Source organism: Phalangium opilio, unplaced genomic scaffold, assembly GCF_054372755.1.
Source record: "Phalangium opilio isolate 3A_F unplaced genomic scaffold, DU_Popi_V2 ptg001170l_1, whole genome shotgun sequence".
Classification (NCBI taxonomy): domain Eukaryota; kingdom Metazoa; phylum Arthropoda; class Arachnida; order Opiliones; family Phalangiidae; genus Phalangium; species Phalangium opilio.
The window spans coordinates 5,750,805-5,773,083 of NW_028324255.1; the positions used below are offsets into that span (position 1 = coordinate 5,750,805).

The 22,279-nt window shown below is 40.6% G+C and overlaps 1 protein-coding gene across 2 annotated transcripts; it reads right to left on the bottom strand.

Moving 5' to 3' along the window:
* Positions 1-2,130: 2,130 nt before the first annotated feature.
* LOC149584504 (uncharacterized) lies at positions 2,131-4,581 on the bottom strand. 2 transcript variants are annotated; one of them, XM_089863447.1, is made up of 4 exons: positions 4,127-4,581; positions 2,662-4,043; positions 2,405-2,594; positions 2,131-2,319 (listed from the first exon to the last, which is right to left on the bottom strand). In XM_089863447.1, exons 2-4 carry the CDS (start codon positions 2,933-2,935, stop codon positions 2,301-2,303), a joined length of 483 nt encoding a protein of 160 aa, XP_089719573.1. In that variant the 5' UTR covers positions 2,936-4,043; positions 4,127-4,581; the 3' UTR covers positions 2,131-2,300. The 2 variants fall into 2 exon arrangements, with proteins under 2 accessions (XP_089719573.1, XP_089719572.1); XM_089863446.1 differs by having other exon boundaries at positions 2,662-4,581.
* Positions 4,582-22,279: the final 17,698 nt, after the last annotated feature.

The following is a 22,279-nucleotide window of genomic DNA, read 5'->3' on the forward strand; positions in this document are numbered from 1 at the left end:
CTTTGACTTTCTACGTTACATTTGAGATCACACAACACCGCTCCCTGGTGGGCTTGAACCACCAACCTATTGGTTAACAGCCGAACGCGCTAACCATTGCGCCACGGAAGCCCAAAAGTTAAAAACTCGTCAGGTATTGTGTAAAAACCTTGACTTCTTACGTCACATCTGAGACCTCACAACACCGCTCCCGGATGGGCTCGAACCACCAACCTATTCTAGAGGGCCGGTAGGCCCTTCTAGATAAGAACCCACACCCTCCCGTAATGTTAAAGAAATAATTCACAGATTTTAGGCTTAGCGTCCCATAGAAAAAGCATGGGATTTTTGGTGGTCCACTCCATCGAATAACTCAGAAACTACTGCGAAGTTAAGCTTCGGAATACTTTTGAATTATCAAGCAACTATTGAATGTTGAACTTCTGAAGTTTGATTAAGAACAATTAAGTCTAAGTATTTTATTTTAAGTAATTTATAAATCATGGTAAAACCGTTACATATATTACACTGTTTGGATAGCATTTTGTTCAGCCTCCCAACGGGTTTGTGGCGCATAGGATAACGCGTCTGCCTACGGAGCAGAAGGTTGCAGGTTCGAGTCCTGGCAAGCTCGGTGTTTATTTTTAAAGATGTGTAAAAACCTCATAAAAGAAATAATCCTATAAATACAACGTTTGGATAATTTATTTTTGTTACGAAGTACGGGCATGTGGCGTAATGGATAACGCGTTTGCATTCGAGGCAAAACATAGCAGGTTTGATTCTTGGAAAGCTCGTTGTCTATTTGTGATGAATATTCTTAATATTTAGAAGGGAAAATTCTTAAATAACAAACTTTCAATGAAATGTAGCGCATGCTGGCGCATGGTTTAGAAAGAACTTTTTTTAAACCTATACAAAAAGTTCAACTAAACTTTACACTGAGAGATGTGCCTTTGCTAGACTATTGCAGTAAAGTTTTGTTGTGAAAAAAGTGCACCCCCTTGGTTGCGTAACCTTGGGTATAACTCTGAAAATTCTTTTCACGTCGTAATGTTAAGCTCCGTAGAGATTAACTTTAAGGTCAGGATAGGTGAAACTATCTCAGGGCCGTAAATAAGCACAGGACACTGAACATTGTCCAATAAATATTTCAAATGTTCCAAAAATTTTATTAAAAACTAAAGTGGTCACCGGATGGTTGACCAGTAAATTTTTCCGAAATTTTCATGGCTTGACCATTGATAAAGGTTGCGCGTCAAAAACATTCGTCGCTCTATAGGATAATAGGATGCGCAACTCCCTATAGGGAGAGGGCGTTTGTCAGGGAGGGAAAGAACACCCGACGTCATTTTATACCTCTACTTAGGGGAGCGTTTGTAGGCGCGATACTTAAATTCCCCCGTTAGGGGGATGGAATCGAGGTAAGAGATATAAGCCTATGACGTGGCAAGAATGGGTTTGCCCTCTCCCTATACTAAAAATAGACAAGTAGATACTAGCGCCACCTGGCTACCGGCGCTGGAAAGCATCGCGTGAAAAATAAAATGTACTGGTAGAAGCATACAAAAAGCGCGTTCTTTCTTAAACCGCGAGATCTACCACAACGAAATTGGTGAGATATATAGTTTGTTGGTCATACTGTTCCTCAAACATTTAATTTTTAAAATAGTTTTGACGATTTACGCAAGTGTAGTTCTAGGGTTTCATCATTCTTTGAGCCTGCTCAATTGCTTTGTATATTGTTGGTATGTTATTTATTTACTCAAACTAAAGCGAACCTAGAGGACCTTACTATTCGATAAACATGTTGAAACATTTTTATTTGCTATATCACATACAACAATCAAATCCCTGTTAATATTTTAATCTAGACTTTTTGCCCAGATTATGTATTTTGTCCATGAACCAGTCTTAGACGAAAGAGTTAAATGAATGAGAATCCTTGCTATGCCACATGGAGCAATACAAGTCTATTTATAAACTTCGTGACTTGGTATGATTTTATAATAACTATTCTTTGCCCAAAGAGTTGTTGTTCTGGTAAATAATTCACGATACTCGTGAATTATTGACGAAGAAGATCGCTTATTATTATTATAATTATTATATTCTATAACACTCACAAATATGTTTCATGGAGGCGAATAAAAATTTTGTTGCAACGTTTGAAATATTTATTTAAGTAAAATATTATATTCTATAACCGTCATGCCCTTACCAATATGTTTCATGGAGGCGAATAAAAACTTTGTTATAACGTTTGAAATATTTATTTATTTAAGTGAATTATTATAAAGAATAACATTTTATTGAAAAAGTTACTCGTCAACTGACATCCTGCGTAAAAATGGTTAAAAATATTTTTTAAAACCCCAAATAAAAGAAATTAGAAATTAAATTCATGAAAAACCATTCAACGTACGACTTCATATCATCATCTATATCAAGGAGATTTTCCTCGTTGTCTCTTGTGACGACGGTGACACCGGCAGATTTTTTGACGGCCATAGGTTCGTCAACGGCCGCGGTATGGTCCTCGGCCGCGGTATGGTCGACGGCCACGGTTTGGTCGATAGACGTGGGTTTGGCGGTGCCCGAGACCTTAGCAGTACCTTTTTATTGAATTGACAGGTTAAAATGGTAAACTCACTTCTCATAATGATAGATGGAATACTATACCCGGTCTCCAACAATTGGCAGCGATATGTCCATAGCGATTGCAATTATAACATTTTTTTTGGTAACGACCACGCCAACTTCCTTGGCCTCTCATTGTAGTGACAGAGGCAATAGCTCCTTGCCGCCCGATCCTGCCGGATCTTACGGATCTTTCAGCGTTACCTCGCGGCCGGCTTCTCCCTCCAGAACCACCTCGTTGCTGGTCGCGCCCACGTGAGCCTCCTCCAAAAAAACGAAAGTTTAGGGTAGAATTCATAATGGAAAAATTTTCCATTTTGTAGCCCTAAATTTTGAAATAGAAGTAATTTAATAATCAGTTTTCCCGTACATCATTTCGCAACCAATTAAGCCCTGGCTGCTGTTTTGGTAGAGCAAGGCTTTTAATTTGCATTTTCAAAAAATCACTATAAACGTTTTCCAAGTTTTAAAAATGGTTTAAAAATTCGAGAATGTGAAATTAGACTCAAAATAAAATAATTTATTCGCAAATTTCCACTTAAATAGATTAATGTTACGAAGCTTACCAGATTAAAAAATTGGAATCACTTACTTGAAATTGGACTCTAAATGAAACGATTTATTCGCAAATTTCCACTTAAATAGAAAAATGTTACGAAGTTTAACAGTTTAAAAAATTGAAATCACTTACTTAAGCCTAATTCTAAAACAAATTAGCGTTCAGTGCAGACTATTGAAGAAACCGATTTGGAACAAAGCTGAGTCACCCTACTTGGAATGCTCCTCTGAACGCACCCAATGTTTGCTGAAAGTTTGGAAAAAAAATCTTGGTTCCGTTAAAATTAAAAATTACCCAAAAAGGACTTCGTTAAAATTATTATTTTATTACTCTAAGGATTTACAAATGAAAAGGTAAAACAGTCCTTTTAAAAGTGGCGGTATAGGCCCTTTAGCCTCTTTCAACTGCCCTCTGTTGGCATGAAGGGAAAATATGAAAAATGTGTCATTGTTGGTTGTGCAATTCACGAACAGTCAGACAGTACCATTTGTGATAAGTTCGTAAATTTAATAATTAATAATTTGATAATTATTAGTTCTTTACTTCATTTTGCAGTGTGTTTTTTTTTTGTTTTTCGTGACTGCGCCATATAAACTTTCACGATTTGTTACAAATTTTTTTCCCAATTAATGTTAATTCGATCATTCTGTAGGATATGATTTCTAGCCAGAGAATTTAGGGTACGAAATAATAATAATAATAATAACAATAATAATAATAATAACTTTTCGTATTAGGATACATTTTTATAAATTAACAACTTGTTATTTTCATTATTTTAAATAACCACCTTCAATAGCAGACATCTAACACATAAGCAGCCGACAATTGTTTGTTCTCCCTCCTTTTGATTAAATTGTTTGTGCTACAAATGAAATTTAAATCTAATTTAATATTGCTCCATGGTCGCATATTGTCAACAGGCAAAGGAAATCGCCACAAACTTACCGTTCTCATGGTGAAGGTGCCTTGAACTGAACTGACAATGAAATCCCGTAAATTCGAACACGACTCTTCACGAGGCGCGTTTTTATTTACTTGAGGCCTATTTTTTCTAAGCCTAATTATTTCTTCCAAGTTTACATTCTGTTCCAGGATCCGACCCCTGTTGAAAGGTAACTACTTACTATCAACTGTTTATTTGAATGTTTTTAACGGCGTTTCTGTTAGTTTGGGATTGACCCTTTTTTAAAAGTGGACCAGACTTTACGTTGCTGTTTTTTGTTTCATTGTATGAGGTGTTATATATATATTTTTTAATCTTAATTGTGTCTGTCTGGCACAAACGGAGTCCTTTGTGGATCGAAAGAGATACCTTTGTGGATCGAAAGAGATACCTTTGTGGATCGAAAGAGATACCTTTGTGGATCGAAAGAGATACCTTTGTGGATCGAAAGAGATACCTTTGTGGATCGAAAGAGATACCTTTGTGGATCGAAAGAGATACCTTTGTGGATCGAAAGAGATACCTTTGTGGATCGAAAGAGATACCTTTGTGGATCGAAAGAGATACCTTTGTGGATCGAAAGAGATACCTTTGTGGATCGAAAGAGATACCTTTGTGGATCGAAAGAGATACCTTTGTGGAACGAAAGAGATACCTTTGTGGTACGAAAGAGATACGTTTGTGGTACGAAAGAGATACGTTTGTGGTACGAAAGAGATACGTTTGTGGAACGAAAGAGATACGTTTGTGGAACGAAAGAGATACGTTTGTGGAACGAAAGAGATACCTTTGTTAATCAAAAGGGGTGCCTAGGAGAAATCTTTCAGTGCTCTAAAAAATACATTTCGTGGCGCTCGCATCAACAAATCTAAAATGGTTTCTCGAGAACAAGCTAAGAAACATAAAGAACGCTTAAGATCTAGAAAGCGAAACGCAAGGACAATTTTGAAAGATCCTGGAATAAACAAATTATACTGTAAAAAGTACTATTTAAAAAACAAGGATCGCTTTCAAAGTAAAACCTCGAGTTACAGACTCAAGTGCAAGTCCACGCTGACAAATTTAGGAAATACTAAAAGGGTTTCGAAACAAAGTAATAAGAGTCATGGAAAAACTAGCAGAGATCACGTTAAAAAAGTATCCTTTAATAGAGGGGTTTTTAAAACCAAAAACAAAAAAATTATTGCGGAAAGTTTTAAGCGCTTTTTAGTTACAAGACTTACTGAACGATTGATGTCGACGAAAACTGTAGCTAATGCATGCAACAAGGAAAGTTCCAAATTTGCATCGCACAAGATCCAATGCCAGTTACTGTGTGGAAAAATTTTCCATTTAAAAAGGCAAATATACTCGGCTTGTCATGCAAAACGCGCGTTGCTTGTTGAAGATTTCAAACAGTTTGCCAAGAATTTGCAAGAAATTGGATTGGTATGTAGTGACAATTTTGTCGAAGTCGTTGGTGGAAAAAGGCTTCACACTAGTCACACCGAAGCCTTTTATCGAGAGACTTCGTACTTTCCTTTGGGGAATCATGGCAAAATAAGGAAAAACGATGGCAGTGAAATGCGATATGGAAAAATATTGCAATTTCACGAAAATGGAACTTTCAAAAAGGTTTTAAGAGAACAGCCCAATAGCGCGGAACAAAATAATGAATTATGGATTGATGAATATGGCAACTTTATCGACGTAAAAAGACCAGACAGTGGCTGTGTCATTGAACGTTGCTTACAAGTGAATGATTTGGGCGTTGTCACAAATATTTTCAATGAAGTAGAAGACACTTCCAAAGAGAAACATCCCAAAGCTAACATAGTCATTAACGAATCTGGATTAATTGAGACGAAGAAGAAATGTTCGTATTGGGAATGCAGCGACATTTGCAATATTAGGGAACGTGCCATTTTTGACGTCATAGCTTTCATTAACATGACGGCAAATGCCAATGAGAGCGCTTTATGTAACCTTTTTGCCTCTGATTTTAACGTTTGCTCTTTTAAAAATAAATTTTTCAAGAAAACAAAAGTAGCGTTAAAGTCTGATGATTCACATCTGGAGGTTAAACTCTTACCGTATCTTGGGCATTTCGTATATTGCTCCGAGAGCAAGGAATGCCAAAGTTACCAGAGAGCCTTCAGAGAATTGGCTCCGCATTTCTCGGGGATTAGGACTATTTTGAGTAAAATTTACTCTGTTAGAGCGTTGCAAAACGCTTTATCGACGTTGACCGACGAGATTGATCATGGAGATTATGAATCTCTCAAGAAAATTATACCCGAATTGAGAAAAATTGTGGCTGCACGCGGCTTAAAAATTTTGAATGCCGAAAACGAGCCGACAAAAGGCACCGAAAACGATGTAGGACCTAGTCTCGACGAGAGTGAAATCTTGGCTTTTTACGGTAAACAATTTGCTAGAGCTGAGAGAGATACAAATGAATTTCACGACACTCCTTGCGATTGTTGCGCTAGATTATTAAAAAAATCTGATTTAAGGTCTGTCGAAAAACTGGCAAGCACTTCAGTTTTTGACAACCCAGCCTATCTCATTTTAAGAGCTGGCTTGCTGTTGAAAAATCCCGACTTTAGGGATATAGAAATAATGTTGTGTTCTTACTGTTCTAAAGAATTGGGGAAAGGAAAAGTACCAAATAGGTGTTTCCTTAATGGTTTGGGAGTTGATGTTCCTCCGGTAGAAATCGCTGGTTTGAACATGTTTGAAAAAGCCCTAATTCAACTTGTGAAGTCGTTTCACACTGTTGTCCGGCTAGGCACCAAATCAAAATCGAACATTCAGTTTGGTACGGTGAAAGCTTTGAAGGGTAAAATTATATACCTGCCAATACCAGTTCAAAAAAATCTCGACATGATACCGACGTCATTGCCTAAAGATCACGAATTGCATATCTTGGTTAATGGCCTTCCAACCTGCGACAGAAAGATTTGGCAAAAAATAGTACGTCTAGAAGCTTTGAAAAAAGCCATCATTGTACTGAAAAATATTAATCCCTTGTACAAACTCATCGATGTCACTACGATCAATGAGGATTATATTTGCGGCATTGAAGAGATTGTCGATGAGCGTGAAAATATCTCCCGAGACGACGCCTACAGAATTGTAACTCAGCCAGAAGCATTGTTGCGAAAACTTTCAAAAGAGGAAGTTGTAGATCTTTACGATCACTATACTATCCACCCGGTGAATGTTCAGCCCCCGAAGGATTTGTTGGCTTCTTTCCAAATGAAGCGTGTTGAAGGCGAACCAGCTAGCTACTGGGACAAAAATCTAGAGTACATGACCTTTGTGCACCTGTTTTCAAAAGCTCGCTTCGGTAAAAACCATGAAAGACCTTTTTAGCAAATAACGGAAACTGACTACCGCCTTTCTCGTCTCTTGAACGAAAATGGAATGTTTAGGCGAGACTATTCGTATCTGTTCCATTTGTACCAAGAATGCGCGATAAAAGCAATAAACAGTAGTATGAATTTCGTTCTGCGTGTCAAAAAACCCATCAATGTGTCAGTCGAGAACTTGATGAATCAAGTCGAATCACTCGATAAGGAGCTCGAGGGCAATTTGGCGACTTTCATGGGTCACATACGAGGAACAAAGGATTACTGGTATACGGTTCAAAGACGTGTTTTAGCTATGGTTAGAGAGTACGGACCCCCAACATGGTTGTTAACGTTCAATCCCGCCGAATACGATGATATTAAGCTTCACGAACACCTGAGAAAAGTGAATGCTGACGTACCACGAATAGAATCTATGGCCGTAAATGACCTATTAAACATTGATCCTCTTACCGTCGGTCAGCATTTTCACAACAAAGTCAGATCGCTTCTCCACAACTTTGTGCTGTGTAAGGAAAATCCGGTTCTGGGGCAAATAGCCCACCATTTTATACGAGTCGAATACCAGTGTCGGGGTTTGGCCCACTACCATTGCTTGCTTTGGGCCAATGGAGCTCCCATAATTGGTTCTTCCTCGCCGAAAGACATTTTGGAGTACTTACAAAAGCATGTCTTGTGTTCAATTCCAAACGCAGCTGAAAGTCCGGAGCTTTATCGGTTAGTCAAAAAATTTCAAGCACATAAATGCTGTACCAGTTGTTACCGAAAAATAAAGAGTGGAAACAAGGAAGTGAAAGTGTGTCGTTACGGTTTTCCCCGGAACGTTACAAACGTTGCGACTTATAATTCCACTGAATCTGTAACTCGCCATAGGAAAATGAAAAAACGTCAAAAACGCTTGTACGATTTGCCTAGAAAAGAAAACGAAGTTTTCATCAATGACTACAATCCGGCATTGCTTTTGGCTTCGAAAGGCAACATAGATGTGCAATTTGTCGCGGATGACACTGAGATAGTGGCGCGGTACGTCACGGGGTACGTGACAAAAGGCGACCGGGCTGAAATGGATGAATCCTTTGCCGAGTTGGGGCACGATAGTTTGTCTAAAAAACTATTTGCTTTTGGGTTAAAAGCTCTTACAAATAAATCTGTCGGCATCTACGAAGCGCTCGACTTCATGATGGGTCAAAAATTGTACCAAATGTCCGACACCACACGATTTATTAACACGAATGTAAAAGAAAAACGATCCAAAGTGTTGAAAGGATTCGCGGAGCTTGCCCGCTTGAGAGAAAATGATCCCACGAGCAAGGAAACTTGTCAAAAGGGTTTCGTGGACGACAAATACCCCAATCGACCAGACAGTCTAGAAAACGTGAGCTTGTATGAGTTTGGACGATTTTATGATTCCATCAAGTACTCAGAGTGTGTGAAAAAAAATGAAAATGTGATTGAGTTGAAAAATGGACTGGGTTTGATAAGACGGAGAATAAAACCCTATATCATAGAGCACTATATTCACGAGCCGATGGAAGAAGAAGAGCAGTATTGTCACGCTTTACTTATTCTGTTTAAACCATGGAGAAATGAAGCCGAATTATTAGCAGACTTTCAAACGTATGCCGAAGCTTTCAAATCTTGTCTGCCTCTGATCCAACCTTTGAGAGAGTACCATGAAAAATTCTCGGTTTCGAAAGAAGTTCAAAAGAGACGTAAAGCTTCCGAAAAACGTAAAGAGACTATATCGGAGCCAGAAAGTGATGACGATGAAAATGCTTTCCAAGGCAAAGAAATTGTCATAGAAACTGAAAATGCTATGTTAGATGTCGAGGCTGCCATGGAAATAAATTTCGAAGATGTTGTCTCTGACAATGTGGCGTTACTGAACTCCGACCAAAAGAGGGTTTATGATAAAGTCATGGATCACTTCGCCGAAGGCGGAGAAAAAAATGGAAACTTCTGCCACTTTGTTTCTGGTCCAGGAGGCACTGGGAAGTCCTTTCTTATAGAAACTATTTCAATCGCAGTAAGACGTCACTTTAAAAATGCCGGTAGTGTCGCTGTCGCTGCTCCAACAGGGTTAGCTGCGATAAATATTAACGGCGTGACTTTGCATAGATTACTTATGTTGCCAGTAGATCATGGGAACATCGCGGAATATCACTGCCTCAGTTCCGAAAACATGTCCATCATGAAAAAAACCCTCGGCAATTTAAAACTATTAATACTGGATGAGGTTTCTATGGTGTCATCTGTGATGTTAGCCTACGTTCATTTAAGGCTTAACGAGTTTTGGGAAATGAACAAGCCTTTTGGCGGCGTCGTCTCTCTTTTGGTTTTTGGTGACTTCTTACAGTTGCCGCCTGTACAAGGTAACCCCGCTTTTTCGAAAATCACTTCGGCGGAAGCTAAAAGTAGATTGAATAGCGTTGGCGGGACTAATCTTTGGAAATTTTTCCAATACGATGAACTAACGCTGAACGTCAGGCAGGCTGACGACCTAAGTTACGCCGACCTACTGAACAGAATTAGAATTGGAAATGTTACGAAACCTGATATTTCAACATTAGAGAGTAGACTAGTTCCGGGAGGAAACAAAACCGAGGTGGCTAAGAATCTGTACCTTAAGCTGGTGAATGAAGGCTTTGGCCCAATATGTTTGATGCCGAGATTAGCAATGTGCGAAAAATTCAACTTCGAAATGTTGCGGCAAAGCGGGCAAAAAGTTCAATGTATTGATTGCGTTGATACTGTAGTTGATCACAACAAAAATAAAATCAAAAACGTAGTACGGAGATTAAAAATGTTGGAAGACCATCCGTCTAAAACGGGGGGCCTAGAAAGCAAGCTCTATCTATGCGTTGGAGCCCGAGTAATGGTCAGAAGAAACATCAGTTTTGAAGAAGGTGTTATCAACGGAACCATGGCCGTTATAACAGGATTCAAGTTAGACGATCGCGGGACCATCGTTGGCATTTTAATCAGAGTAGATCGGGAACCAAACTTAGATGATAACAAACTTGATTTTTTGATCGAGAAAATTAGCGTCAAGTTTTTGTTGATGTCAAACATATACATCAAACGGACGCAATTTCCCGTTATCTTGGCTTACGCCATTACTATACATAAAAGCCAAGGTATGAGTTTGAAGTGCGCAATTATGGATCTGGGACCAAACTTATTTGGGACAGGTATGGCTTACGTTGCGTTATCGAGAGTCACTTCCTTAGCCGGTCTCCATCTCTTGCGATTAGACCCGAATAAAATTATGGCAGATGGACGAGCCATTGCGGAGTATAACAGGTTGCGTCAAAAATTCAGACCAGATTTGCCTGTTTTAGAAATAACTGTGGCGGATCTAAAGGCAAGTAGCAAGAGGTCGGCATCTACTATGCTTAAAAAAACTATAGAAGTTGAAGAAGAAATATTTGGTAAAACGGTAAAAGGAAATCCGAAAAAAAAATTCAAAAGTCTTCAGAGTACAGACACATTTCCCTTGAAAGGATTTGAAAATAAAGATGGAGTAACGTGCTACGCAAATACCGTTTTGCAGTTGATGTTACTGATTCCAGAATTAAGAGACATTATTAAAGGGCACAATGGATCACTGAGCGATAAACCTATTTTAACGTGCCTTAGCAACACTATTGAGCATGTTGAAAGTTCCGATAGAAACTCCTGTGACGATGGTTTGATTTTGCGAAGGGCTATTGGCCTGCATTTTACGCAGAACCAACAACAAGATGCTAGTGAATTCTTATTGTTTCTCTTGACAAAACTAAGCGAAGAAATGGAAACTTGCCACTCTGACGCTCTGATGGAACTATTATGGACAAAGTCGCAAAACGTTACCAAATGCCCCATGTGTCTAGTTGAAAAAAATTCTCAAAACATAACGCAAAGTTTTATCTTTTCTCTGCCTTTGCCAAACCAAGGAAGAATTGATTGGAAAGTACTGCAAAAATGGATGAGACCAACAATGTCGCCGTGCGAAACATGTAATAACACAGAAATTCACGAACGTGATGTGTTGATTTCGGCCGGCAAGTACGTATTTTTATGGTTCCCCAGAGCTACCATGGAACATGGTCAACCAATTAAGATTTTCACCAAAATAACTGGGTTCCAAAATCAGAATGTCATTTTGAACCAGAGCGTTTACAGAACTAGAGGCGTGATAATTCATAAAGGTCAATCAGTGAACGTGGGTCATTATATAAACATGGTTCGAAAAGAGAATAGTTGGTATGAGGTTAGTGACAGAACAATCACAAAGCGAGACAGATTCGTCAGTAACTTGACTGATGTCTCTCTTATGCTCTTGGAGAAAGCATAAACATGGTTCGAAAAGCAAAGGGTTTGTAGGAGCATAATGACAAAACAATGTCGATGCGAAGCAGATTCCTCAGTAAGTGGACTCCCCAAGATTACTGAAAGATCCGTTTTTAAAAAAGATAACTGAATGTAGCTGGCGTTGTTCCGTGGGTTAACACCGAATTTTTTTTAATTCCTTTAAAGCAAATGTGTGAAATTTATCATTGAAATGGAGGAAGATAATTATGCAGAATTTACAAACAGACGAAATTCATGATAAACGTAGGAAAAGATTTTAATGAAATGTTTATTTTAGCTAAAATGGTTCTTCAAATATACCATGGATAAGAATTCTATGTAAAGGTTACAGACTGAACCAGTAAAAAATCCTCCAATAATAGAATGTAGTAATGTAAAGCGATTCGACTTGAACAGAGCAATTATTATGAAGTTACACGCTACTGTTACTAGCGACCTTCATAGTGTGGAAGTTGTACTTTAAATACATAAAATAAGGAAAATTATTACGTCAGAGAGTAACCCTTTAACTTTTCCGGTCTAAGAGAGAAGTCGAAGAATCGTTTCCTCCAGTGAAATATCAAATCTAATCTTAATAAATTTCGAATTATGAAATATACCGTTAAACTTGATCAGAAAACCCAGCAGCACCCTTTAATTGAACGAAACTTTTAAGGTAATAAAGAGAAATACGATGTGGCTAAAAATATATAAAATACTTTTCTATTTTCAGTCATACTGTGTATTGAATTCCTTGATATTCTAATTAATATGTACATATTTTATGAAACAAATAAACACTATAATTATTGATTATTAAATTGCCATATTTATTTATTATTTTTATAAAATATTACAACCTTAGAAAAAGATAAAATCAAATTCGGTATTTTTATATTTTTCAAAGAATGTCAAATTATGTTTATGCGTATAAACGAAATGTATTCTTCCGAATTTTTAGAGCCAGAGCCCTCTGTTACTACAACGTAAATATAAAAGCATCGACAATCAAAGAAGCTAATAATAAAAAAGTTTTTAATGTGACTATTTTTAGGTGCGAAATTACATTAACTTTCCCATAAAATAATGACAGGCACTGGGTGCGAGCCAATATGCTCACGAACGTCTTACTGGAACCCCAAATGAATGACTTTTGACAAGCATAAAATTATTTTCATAATAAATTAATACATATTAATACAAATTAAGACTGAATGAACAGATATTATATAAAAAAGACTTGGTTTGCCCAAGCCTAAAAAAACAAAACGATAAGAGTTTTTCCAGTTGACTGAAGCGCGGATATTTTTATTTTCTATTGAACTTTAAAGATAATCCGTATTTTACAACTCTTTAGAATTTAATTCAATCTCCTGATTTTACTGGTAATGGATTTATTTCCTATAAATTAATTGAAATAAAAAATTACTTATCTCAGATTTTTCAACAACAATCCCATTTTCCTAAAACATTTTATCATGAAATTTATTTTATTCAAGGGATATCGTGTTAAATTAAAGCTAATTGTCACTTTCTTGTCTAATCTCTGAGGAGTTTTATCTCAAAAGGTTTTAACCACACGAAGTTTTCGTAACGTTGTCTACTAAAGACGAACGTTTCATTTCTGTATATCCTTACAGTTCTGTGGCAAAAATAGGATAGAACCAAAGTTTTTGCAAGGTTAAAGAACATAATAAATTTAATTTTATGGATCGAATAATTATTCAAATATACTTGACCAAGGTTTTCAAAATCTTTGGCTACTAAAGTTTGATTTCAAGTCAACTTCGACCCTAAAATAACGGTTTCAAAGCAACAATCATAACGGTACTATATTTGCCAGTATATTAATCCATGTTTGTTTTACGCACTTCTGTCTGTGTCTCATTATTTTCAGCTTCCAATTACCGCGAACACAACCTTGAGCAACTCAACTGAACCAGTTCAAAAACATACTCGTAGTGTTATCACCATAAGTTTATAAGATCTGTTCCATAAGTATGTCACTACTTATACTTCGTAATGCTAGAGACTTACTAAGAGCTAGTTTGAGAACGACAATCGCGAATTGACCACACCCGATTTTGCAATCCATGTAGTTCCTATTTAGTCTCTACTAAACCTTTGACAGCTCCTCACCAGGCATCGCTATTCAAGAATCTATGACCTTCGTCACTTCATGGCAACCTCTCAGTAACCAGTGACAAACTTATGGAACACCTTATGAACGTATGCTGTTAGTCAGCCTTGCGTATTGGTAAAATAAGATAACTAATTGTGACAAACAGAAACAAACAATTAATTTACTTTCTAAGCATATGGAAGTTTAAATTCGATAAAACGATGTTTAGTTAGGGATTAATCATAAAACTGAGATGTTCCGGATATTATTAATAACGTTATTTACAGGGTTAATGGCTAGAGGTTCGACTTCACAAAACAGCTTTATCCAACTAGACCAATTTTAAAATCTTCCGTGAAAGTACTGTGCATTGTTAATGTGCATGAAGAAGAAACAAACCGCTTTACCAAACATGTAAAAGATTGTATTCAAATACTTAAATAGTATAGATCGCTTGAAACATGTATTTAATTTCTATATTATTTGAAAATTAAAACACGTTCTCCCTTGAATAAAATAAATTTCATGATAAAATGTTTTAGGAAAATGGGATTGTTGTTGAAAAATCTGAGATAAGTAATTTTTTATTTCAATTAATTTATAGGAAATAAATCCATTACCAGTAAAATCAGGAGATTGAATTAAATTCTAAAGAGTTGTAAAATACGGATTATCTTTAAAGTTCAATAGAAAATAAAAATATCCGCGCTTCAGTCAACTGGAAAAACTCTTATCGTTTTGTTTTTTTAGGCTTGGGCAAACCAAGTCTTTTTTATATAATTGGTTAACAGCCGAACGCGCTAACCATTGCGCCACGGAAGCCCAAAAGTTTAATGCTCGTCAGGTATTGTGTAAAAACCTTGACTTTTTACGTCACATCTGAGACCTCACAACACCGCTCCCGGATGGGCTCGAACCACCAACCTATTGGTTAACAGCCGAACGCGCTAAACGTTGCGCCACGGAAGCCCAAAAGTTAAATGCTCGTCAGGTATTGTGTAAAAACCTTGACTTTTTACGTCACATCTGAGACCTCACAACACCGCTCCCGGATGGGCTCGAACCACCAACCTATTGGTTAACAGCCGAACGCGCTAACCATTGCGCCACGGAAGCCCAAAAGTTAAATGCTCGTCAGGTATTGTGTAAAAACCTTGATTTTTTACGTCAAATCTGAGACCTCACAACACCGCTCCCGGATGGGGTCGAACCACCAACCTATTGGTTAACAGCCGAACGCGCTAACTATTGCGCCACGGAAGCCCAAAAATTAAATGGTCGTCATTTATTGTGCAAATACTTTGGCTTTCTACGTTACATTTGAGATCCCACAACACCGCTCCCGGGTGGGCTCGAACCACCAACCTATTGGTTAACAGCCGAACGCGCTAACCATTGAGCCACGGTAGCTCAGAAATTAAATGGTTGTCAGGTATTGTGGAAAAACTTTGACTTTTTACGTCACATCTGAGACCTCACATCACCGCTCCCGGATGGGCTCGAACCACCAACCTATTGGTTAACAGCCGAACGTGCTAACCATTGCGCCACGGAAGCCCAAAAATTAAATGGTCGTCAGGTATTGTGGAAAAACTTTGACTTTCTACGTTACATTTGAGATCACACAACACCGCTCCCTGATGGACTTGAACCACCAACCTATTGGTTAACAGCCGAACGCGCTAACCATTGCGCCACGGAAGCCCAAAAGTTAAATACTCGTCAGGTATTGTGTAAAAACCTTGACTTCTTACGTCACATCTGAGACCTCACAACACCGCTCCCGGATGGGCTCGAACCACCAACCTATTGGTTAACAGCCGAACGCGCTAACCATTGCGCCACGGAAGCCCAAAAGTTTAATGCTCGTCAGGTATTGTGTAAAAACCTTGACTTTTTACGTCACATCTGAGACCTCACAACACCGCTCCCGGATGGGCTCGAACCACCAACCTATTGGTTAACAGCCGAACGCGCTAAACGTTGCGCCACGGAAGCCCAAAAGTTAAATGCTCGTCAGGTATTGTGTAAAAACCTTGACTTTTTACGTCACATCTGAGACCTCACAACACCGCTCCCGGATGGGCTCGAACCACCAACCTATTGGTTAACAGCCGAACGCGCTAACCATTGCGCCACGGAAGCCCAAAAGTTAAATGCTCGTCAGGTATTGTGTAAAAACCTTGATTTTTTACGTCAAATCTGAGACCTCACAACACCGCTCCCGGATGGGGTCGAACCACCAACCTATTGGTTAACAGCCGAACGCGCTAACTATTGCGCCACGGAAGCCCAAAAATTAAATGGTCGTCATTTATTGTGCAAATACTTTGGCTTTCTACGTTACATTTGAGATCCCACAACACCGCTCCCGGGTGGGCTCGAACCACCAACCTATTGGTTAACAGCCGAACGCGCTAACCATTGAGCCACGGAAGCTCAGAAATTAAATGGTTGTCAGGTATTGTGGAAAAACTTTGACTTTTTACGTCACATCTGAGACCTCACATCACCGCTCCCGGATGGGCTCGAACCACCAACCTATTGGTTAACAGCCGAACGTGCTAACCATTGCGCCACGGAAGCCCAAAAATTAAATGGTCGTCAGGTATTGTGGAAAAACTTTGACTTTCTACGTTACATTTGAGATCACACAACACCGCTCCCTGGTGGACTTGAACCACCAACCTATTGGTTAACAGCCGAACGCGCTAACCATTGCGCCACGGAAGCCCAAAAATTAAATGGTCGTCAGGTATTGAGGTAAAACTTTGACTTTTTACTTCACATCTGAGACCTCACAGCACCGCTCCCGGATGGGCTCGAACCACCACCCTTTCGTTAACAGCCGAACGCGCTAACCATTGCGCCACGGACGCCCAAAAATTAAATGGTCGTCAGGTATTGTGGAAAAACTTTGGGTTTTTACGTTACATTTGAGATCCCAAAACACCGCTCCCGGGTTGGCTCGAACCACCAACCTATTGGTTAACAGCCGAACGCGCTAACAATTGAGCCACGGAAGCTCAGAAAATAAATGGTTATCACGTATTATGGAAAAAGTTTGACTTTTCACGCGACATCTGAGACCTCACAACACCGCTCCCGGATGGCCTCGAACCACCAACCTTTCGATTAACAGCCGAACGCGCTAACCATTGAGCCACGGAAGCCCAAAAATCAAATGTTCGTCAGGTATTGTGGAAAAACTGACATTTTACGTTACATCTGAGACGTCACAACACTTCTCCCGGATGGGCTCGAACCACCAACCTATTGGTTAACAGCCGAACGCGCTAACCAGTGAGCCACAGAAGCTCAGAAATTAAATGGTTGTTAGGTATTGTGGATAAGTTATGACTTTTTAAGTTACATCTGAGACCCTACAACACCTCTCCCAGGTGGGCTCGAACCACCAACCTTTCGGTCAACAGCCGAACGCGCTAACCATAGCGCAACGGAAGCCCAAATATTAAATGGTCGTCCGGTATTGAGGTAAAACTTTGACTTTTTACTTCACACCTGAGACCTCACAACACCGCTCCAGGATGGGCTCGAACCACCAACCTATTGGTTAACAGCCGAACGCGCTAACAATTGAGCCACGGAAGCTCAGAAAATAAATGGTTATCACGTATTATGGAAAAAGTTTGACTTTTCACGCTACATCTGAGACCTCACAACGCCGCTCCCGGATGGGCTCGAACCACCGACCTTTCGATTAACAGCCGAACGCGCTAACCATTTAGCCACGGAAGCCCAAAAATTAAATGTTCGTCAGGTATTGTGGAAAAACTCTGACATTTTACGTTACATCTGAGACGTCACAACACCTCTCCCGGATGGGCTCGAACCACCAACCTATTGGTTAACAGCCGAACGCGCTAACTATTGCGCCACTGAAGCCCAAAAATTAAATTTTCGTCAGGTATTGAGGAAAAACTTTGACTTTTTACTTCACATCTGAGACCTCACAACACCGCTCCCGGATGGGCTCGAACCACCAACCTTTCGGTTAACAGCCGAACGCGCTAACCATTCGCCACGGACGCCCAAAAATTAAATGGTCGTCAGGTATTGTGGAAAAACTTTGGCTATTTACGTTACATTTGAGATCCAAAAACACCGCTCCCGGGTGGGCTCGAACCACCAACCTTTCGGTTAACAGCTGAACGCGCTGACCATTGCGCCACTGAAGCCCAAAAATTAAATTTTCGTCAGGTATTGAGGTAAAACTTTGACTTTTTACTTCACATCTGAGACCACAAAACACCGCTCCCGGATGGGCTCGAACCACCAACCTTTCGGTTAACAGCCGAACGCGCTAACAATTGAGCCACGGAAGCTCAGAAAATAAATGGTTATCACGTATTATGGAAAAAGTTTGACTTTTCACGCTACATCTGAGACCTCACAACACCGCTCCCGGATGGCCTCGAACCACCAACCTTTCGATTAACAGCCGAACGCGCTAACCATTGAGCCACGGAAGCCCATAAATTAAATGTTCGTCAGGTATTGTGGAAAAACTCTGACATTTTACGTTACATCTGAGACGTCACAACACCGCTCCCGGGAGGGCCCGAACCACCAACCTATTGGTTAACAGCCGAACGCTCTAACCATTGAGCCACGGAAGCCCAAAAATTAAATGTTCGTCAGGTATTGTGGAAAAACTCTGACATTTTACGTTACATCTGAGACGTCACAACACAAATTTTGGGCTTCCGTGGCGCAATGGTTAGCGCGTTCAGCTGTTATTCAAAAGACTGGTGGTTTGAGCCCTCCCGGGACCGGTGTTGTGAGGTCGCAAATGTGACGTAAAAAGTCAAGGATTTTCCACAATAACTGACGACCTTTTAATATTTGGGCTTCCGTTGCGCAATGGTTAGCGCGTTCGGCTGTTAACCGAAAAGTTGGTGGTTCGAGCCCACCCGGGAGCGTTGTTGTTGGATCTCTAATGTAACGTTAAAAGCCAAAGTTCTTCCACAATACCTGACGACCATTTAATTTTTGGGCGTCCGTGGCGCAATGGTTAGCGCGTTCGGCTGTTAACCGAAAGGTTGGTGGTTCGAGCGCATCCGGGAGCCGTGTTGTGACGTCTCAAATGTTACGTAAAATGTCAGAGTTTTTCCACAATACCTGACGAACATTTAATTTTTGGGCTTCCTTGGCGCAATGGTTAGCGCGTTCGGCTGTTGACCGAAAGGTTGGTGGTTCGAGCCCACCTTGGAGAGGTGCTGTAGGGTCTCAGATGTAACGTAAAAAGTCATAACTTATCCACAATACCTAACAACCATTTAATTTCTGAGCTTCTGTGGCTCACTGGTTAGCGCGTTCGGCTGTTAACCAATAGGTTGGTGGTTCGAGCCCATCCGGGAGAAGTGTTGTGACGTCTCAGATGTAACGTAAAATGTCAGAGTTTTTCCACAATACCTGACGAGCATTTAATTTTTGGGTTTCCGTGGCTCAATGGTTAGAGCGTTCGGCTGTTAACCAATAGGTTGGTGGTTCGAGTCCTCCCGGGGGCGGTGTTGTGACGTCTCAGATGTAACGTAAAATGTCAGAGTTTTTCCACAATACCTGACGAGCATTTAATTTTTGGGCTTCCGTGGCGCAATGGTTAGCGCGTTCAGCTGTTAATCGAAAGGTTGGTGGTTCGAGCCCATCCGGGACGGTGTTGTGTGGTCTCAGATGTGAAGTAAAAAGTCAAAGTTTTACCTCAATACCTGACGAGCATTTAATTTTTGGGCTTCTGTGGCGCAATGGTTAGCGCGTTCAGCTGTTAATCGAAAGGTTGGTGGTTCGAGCCCATCCGGGAGCGGTGTTGCGTGGTCTCAGATGTGAAGTAAAAAGTCAAAGTTTTACCTCAATACCTGACGAAAATTTAATTTTTGGGCTTCCGTTGCGCTATGGTTAGAGCGTTCGGCTGTTAACCGAAAGGTTGGTGGTTCGAGCCCATCCGGGAGCCGTGTTGTGACGTCTCAAATGTTACGTAAAATGTCAGAGTTTTTCCACAATACCTGACGAACATTTAATTTTTGGGCTTCCGTGGCGCAATAATTAGCGCGTCCAGCTATTAATCGAAAGGTTGGTGGTTCGAGCCCACCCGGGAGCGGTGTTGTGGGATCTCAAATGTAACGTAGAAAGCCAAAGTTTTTCCACAATACCTGACTACCATTTAATTTTTGGGCTTCCTTGGCGCAATGGTTAGCGCGTTCGGCTGTTAACCGAAAGGTTGGTGGTTCGAGCCCACCTTGGAGAGGTGCTGTAGGGTCTCAGATGTAACGTAAAAAGTCATAACTTATCCACAATACCTAACAACCATTTAATTTCTGAGCTTCTGTGGCTCACTGGTTAGCGCGTTCGGCTGTTAACCAATAGGTTGGTGGTTCGAGCCCATCCGGGAGAAGTGTTGTGACGTCTCAGATGTAACGTAAAATGTCAGAGCTTTTCCACAATACCTGACGAGCATTTAATTTTTGGGCTTCCGTGGCACAATGGTTAGCGCGTTCAGCTGTTAATCGAAAGGTTGGTGGTTCGAGCCCATCCGGGAGCGGTGTTGTGTGGTCTCAGATGTGAAGTAAAAAGTCAAAGTTTTACCTCAATACCTGACGAGCATTTAATTTTTGGGCTTCTGTGGCGCAATGGTTAGCGCGTTCAGCTGTTAATCGAAAGGTTGGTGGTTCGAGCCCATCCGGGAGCGGTGTTGCGTGGTCTCAGATGTGAAGTAAAAAGTCAAAGTTTTACCTCAATACCTGACGAAAATTTAATTTTTGGGCTTCCGTTGCGCTATGGTTAGCGCGTTCGGCTGTTAACCGAAAGGTTGGTGGTTCGAGCCCATCCGGGAGCCGTGTTGTGACGTCTCAAATGTTACGTAAAATGTCAGAGTTTTTCCACAATACCTGACGAACATTTAATTTTTGGGCTTCCGTGGCGCAATAATTAGCGCGTCCAGCTATTAATCGAAAGGTTGGTGGTTCGAGCCCACCCAGAAGCGGTGTTGTGGGATCTCAAATGTAACGTAGAAAGCCAAAGTTTTTCCACAATACCTGACTACCATTTAATTTTTGGGCTTCGTTGGCGCAATGGTTAGCGCGTTCGGCTGTTGACCGAAAGGTTGGTGGTTCGAGCCCACCTTGGAGAGGTGCTGTAGGGTCTCAGATGTAACGTAAAAAGTCATAACTTATCCACAATACCTAACAACCATTTAATTTCTGAGCTTCTGTGGCTCACTGGTTAGCGCGTTCGGCTGTTAACCAATAGGTTGGTGGTTCGAGCCCATCCGGGAGAAGTGTTGTGACGTCTCAGATGTAACGTAAAATGTCAGAGTTTTTCCACAATACCTGACGAGCATTTAATTTTTGGGCTTCCGTGGCTCAATGGTTAGAGCGTTCGGCTGTTAACCAATAGGTTGGTGGTTCGAGCCCTCCCGGGAGCGGTGTTGTGACGTCTCAGATGTAACGTAAAATGTCAGAGTTTTTCCACAATACCTGACGAGCATTTAATTTTTGGGCTTCCGTGGCGCAATGGTTAGCGCGTTCAGCTGTTAATCGAAAGGTTGGTGGTTCGAGCCCATCCGGGAGCGGTGTTGTGTGGTCTCAGATGTCAAGTAAAAAGTCAAAGTTTTACCTCAATACCTGACGAAAATTTAATTTTTGGGCTTCAGTGGCGCAATGGTCAGCGCGTTCAGCTGTTAACCAATAGGTTGGTGGTTCGAGCCCACCCGGGAGCGGTGTTTTGGGATCTCAAATGTAACGCAAATAGCCAAAGTTTTTCCACAATACCTGACGACCATTTAATTTTTGGGCGTCCATGGCGCAATGGTTAGCGCGTTCGGCTGTTAACCGAAAGGTTGGTGGTTCGAGCCCATCCGGGAGCGGTGCTGTGAGGTCTCAGATGTGAAGTAAAAAGTCAAAGTTTTACCTCAATACCTGACGACCATTTAATATTTGGGCTTCCGTGGCTCAATGGTTAGAGCGTTCGGCTGTTAACCAATAGGTTGGTGGTTCGGGCCCTCCCGGGAGCGGTGTTGTGACGTCTCAGATGTAACGTAAAATGTCAGAGTTTTTCTACAATACCTGACGAACATTTAATTTTTGGGCTTCCGTGGCTCAATGGTTAGAGCGTTCGGCTGTTAACCAATAGGTTGGTGGTTCGGGCCCTCCCGGGAGCGGTGTTGTGACGTCTCAGATGTAACGTAAAATGTCAGAGTTTTTCCACAATACCTGACGAACATTTAATTTTTGGGCTTCCGTGGCTCAATGGTTAGAGCGTTCGGCTGTTAACCAATAGGTTGGTGGTTCGGGCCCTCCCGGGAGCGGTGTTGTGACGTCTCAGATGTAACG

What these genes read in the sequence shown, in the direction of transcription:
- LOC149584504 (XM_089863447.1), bottom strand. Translation starts at nt 2,935, where the DNA reads ATGGAAAATTTTTCCATTATGAATTCTACCCTAAACTTTCGTTTTTTT. An exon ending in TGCCAATTGTTGGAGACCGG is followed by an intron (nt 2,595 to 2,661) that starts GTATAGTATTCC and finishes TTCAATAAAAAG; the next exon opens with GTACTGCTAAGGTCTCGGGC.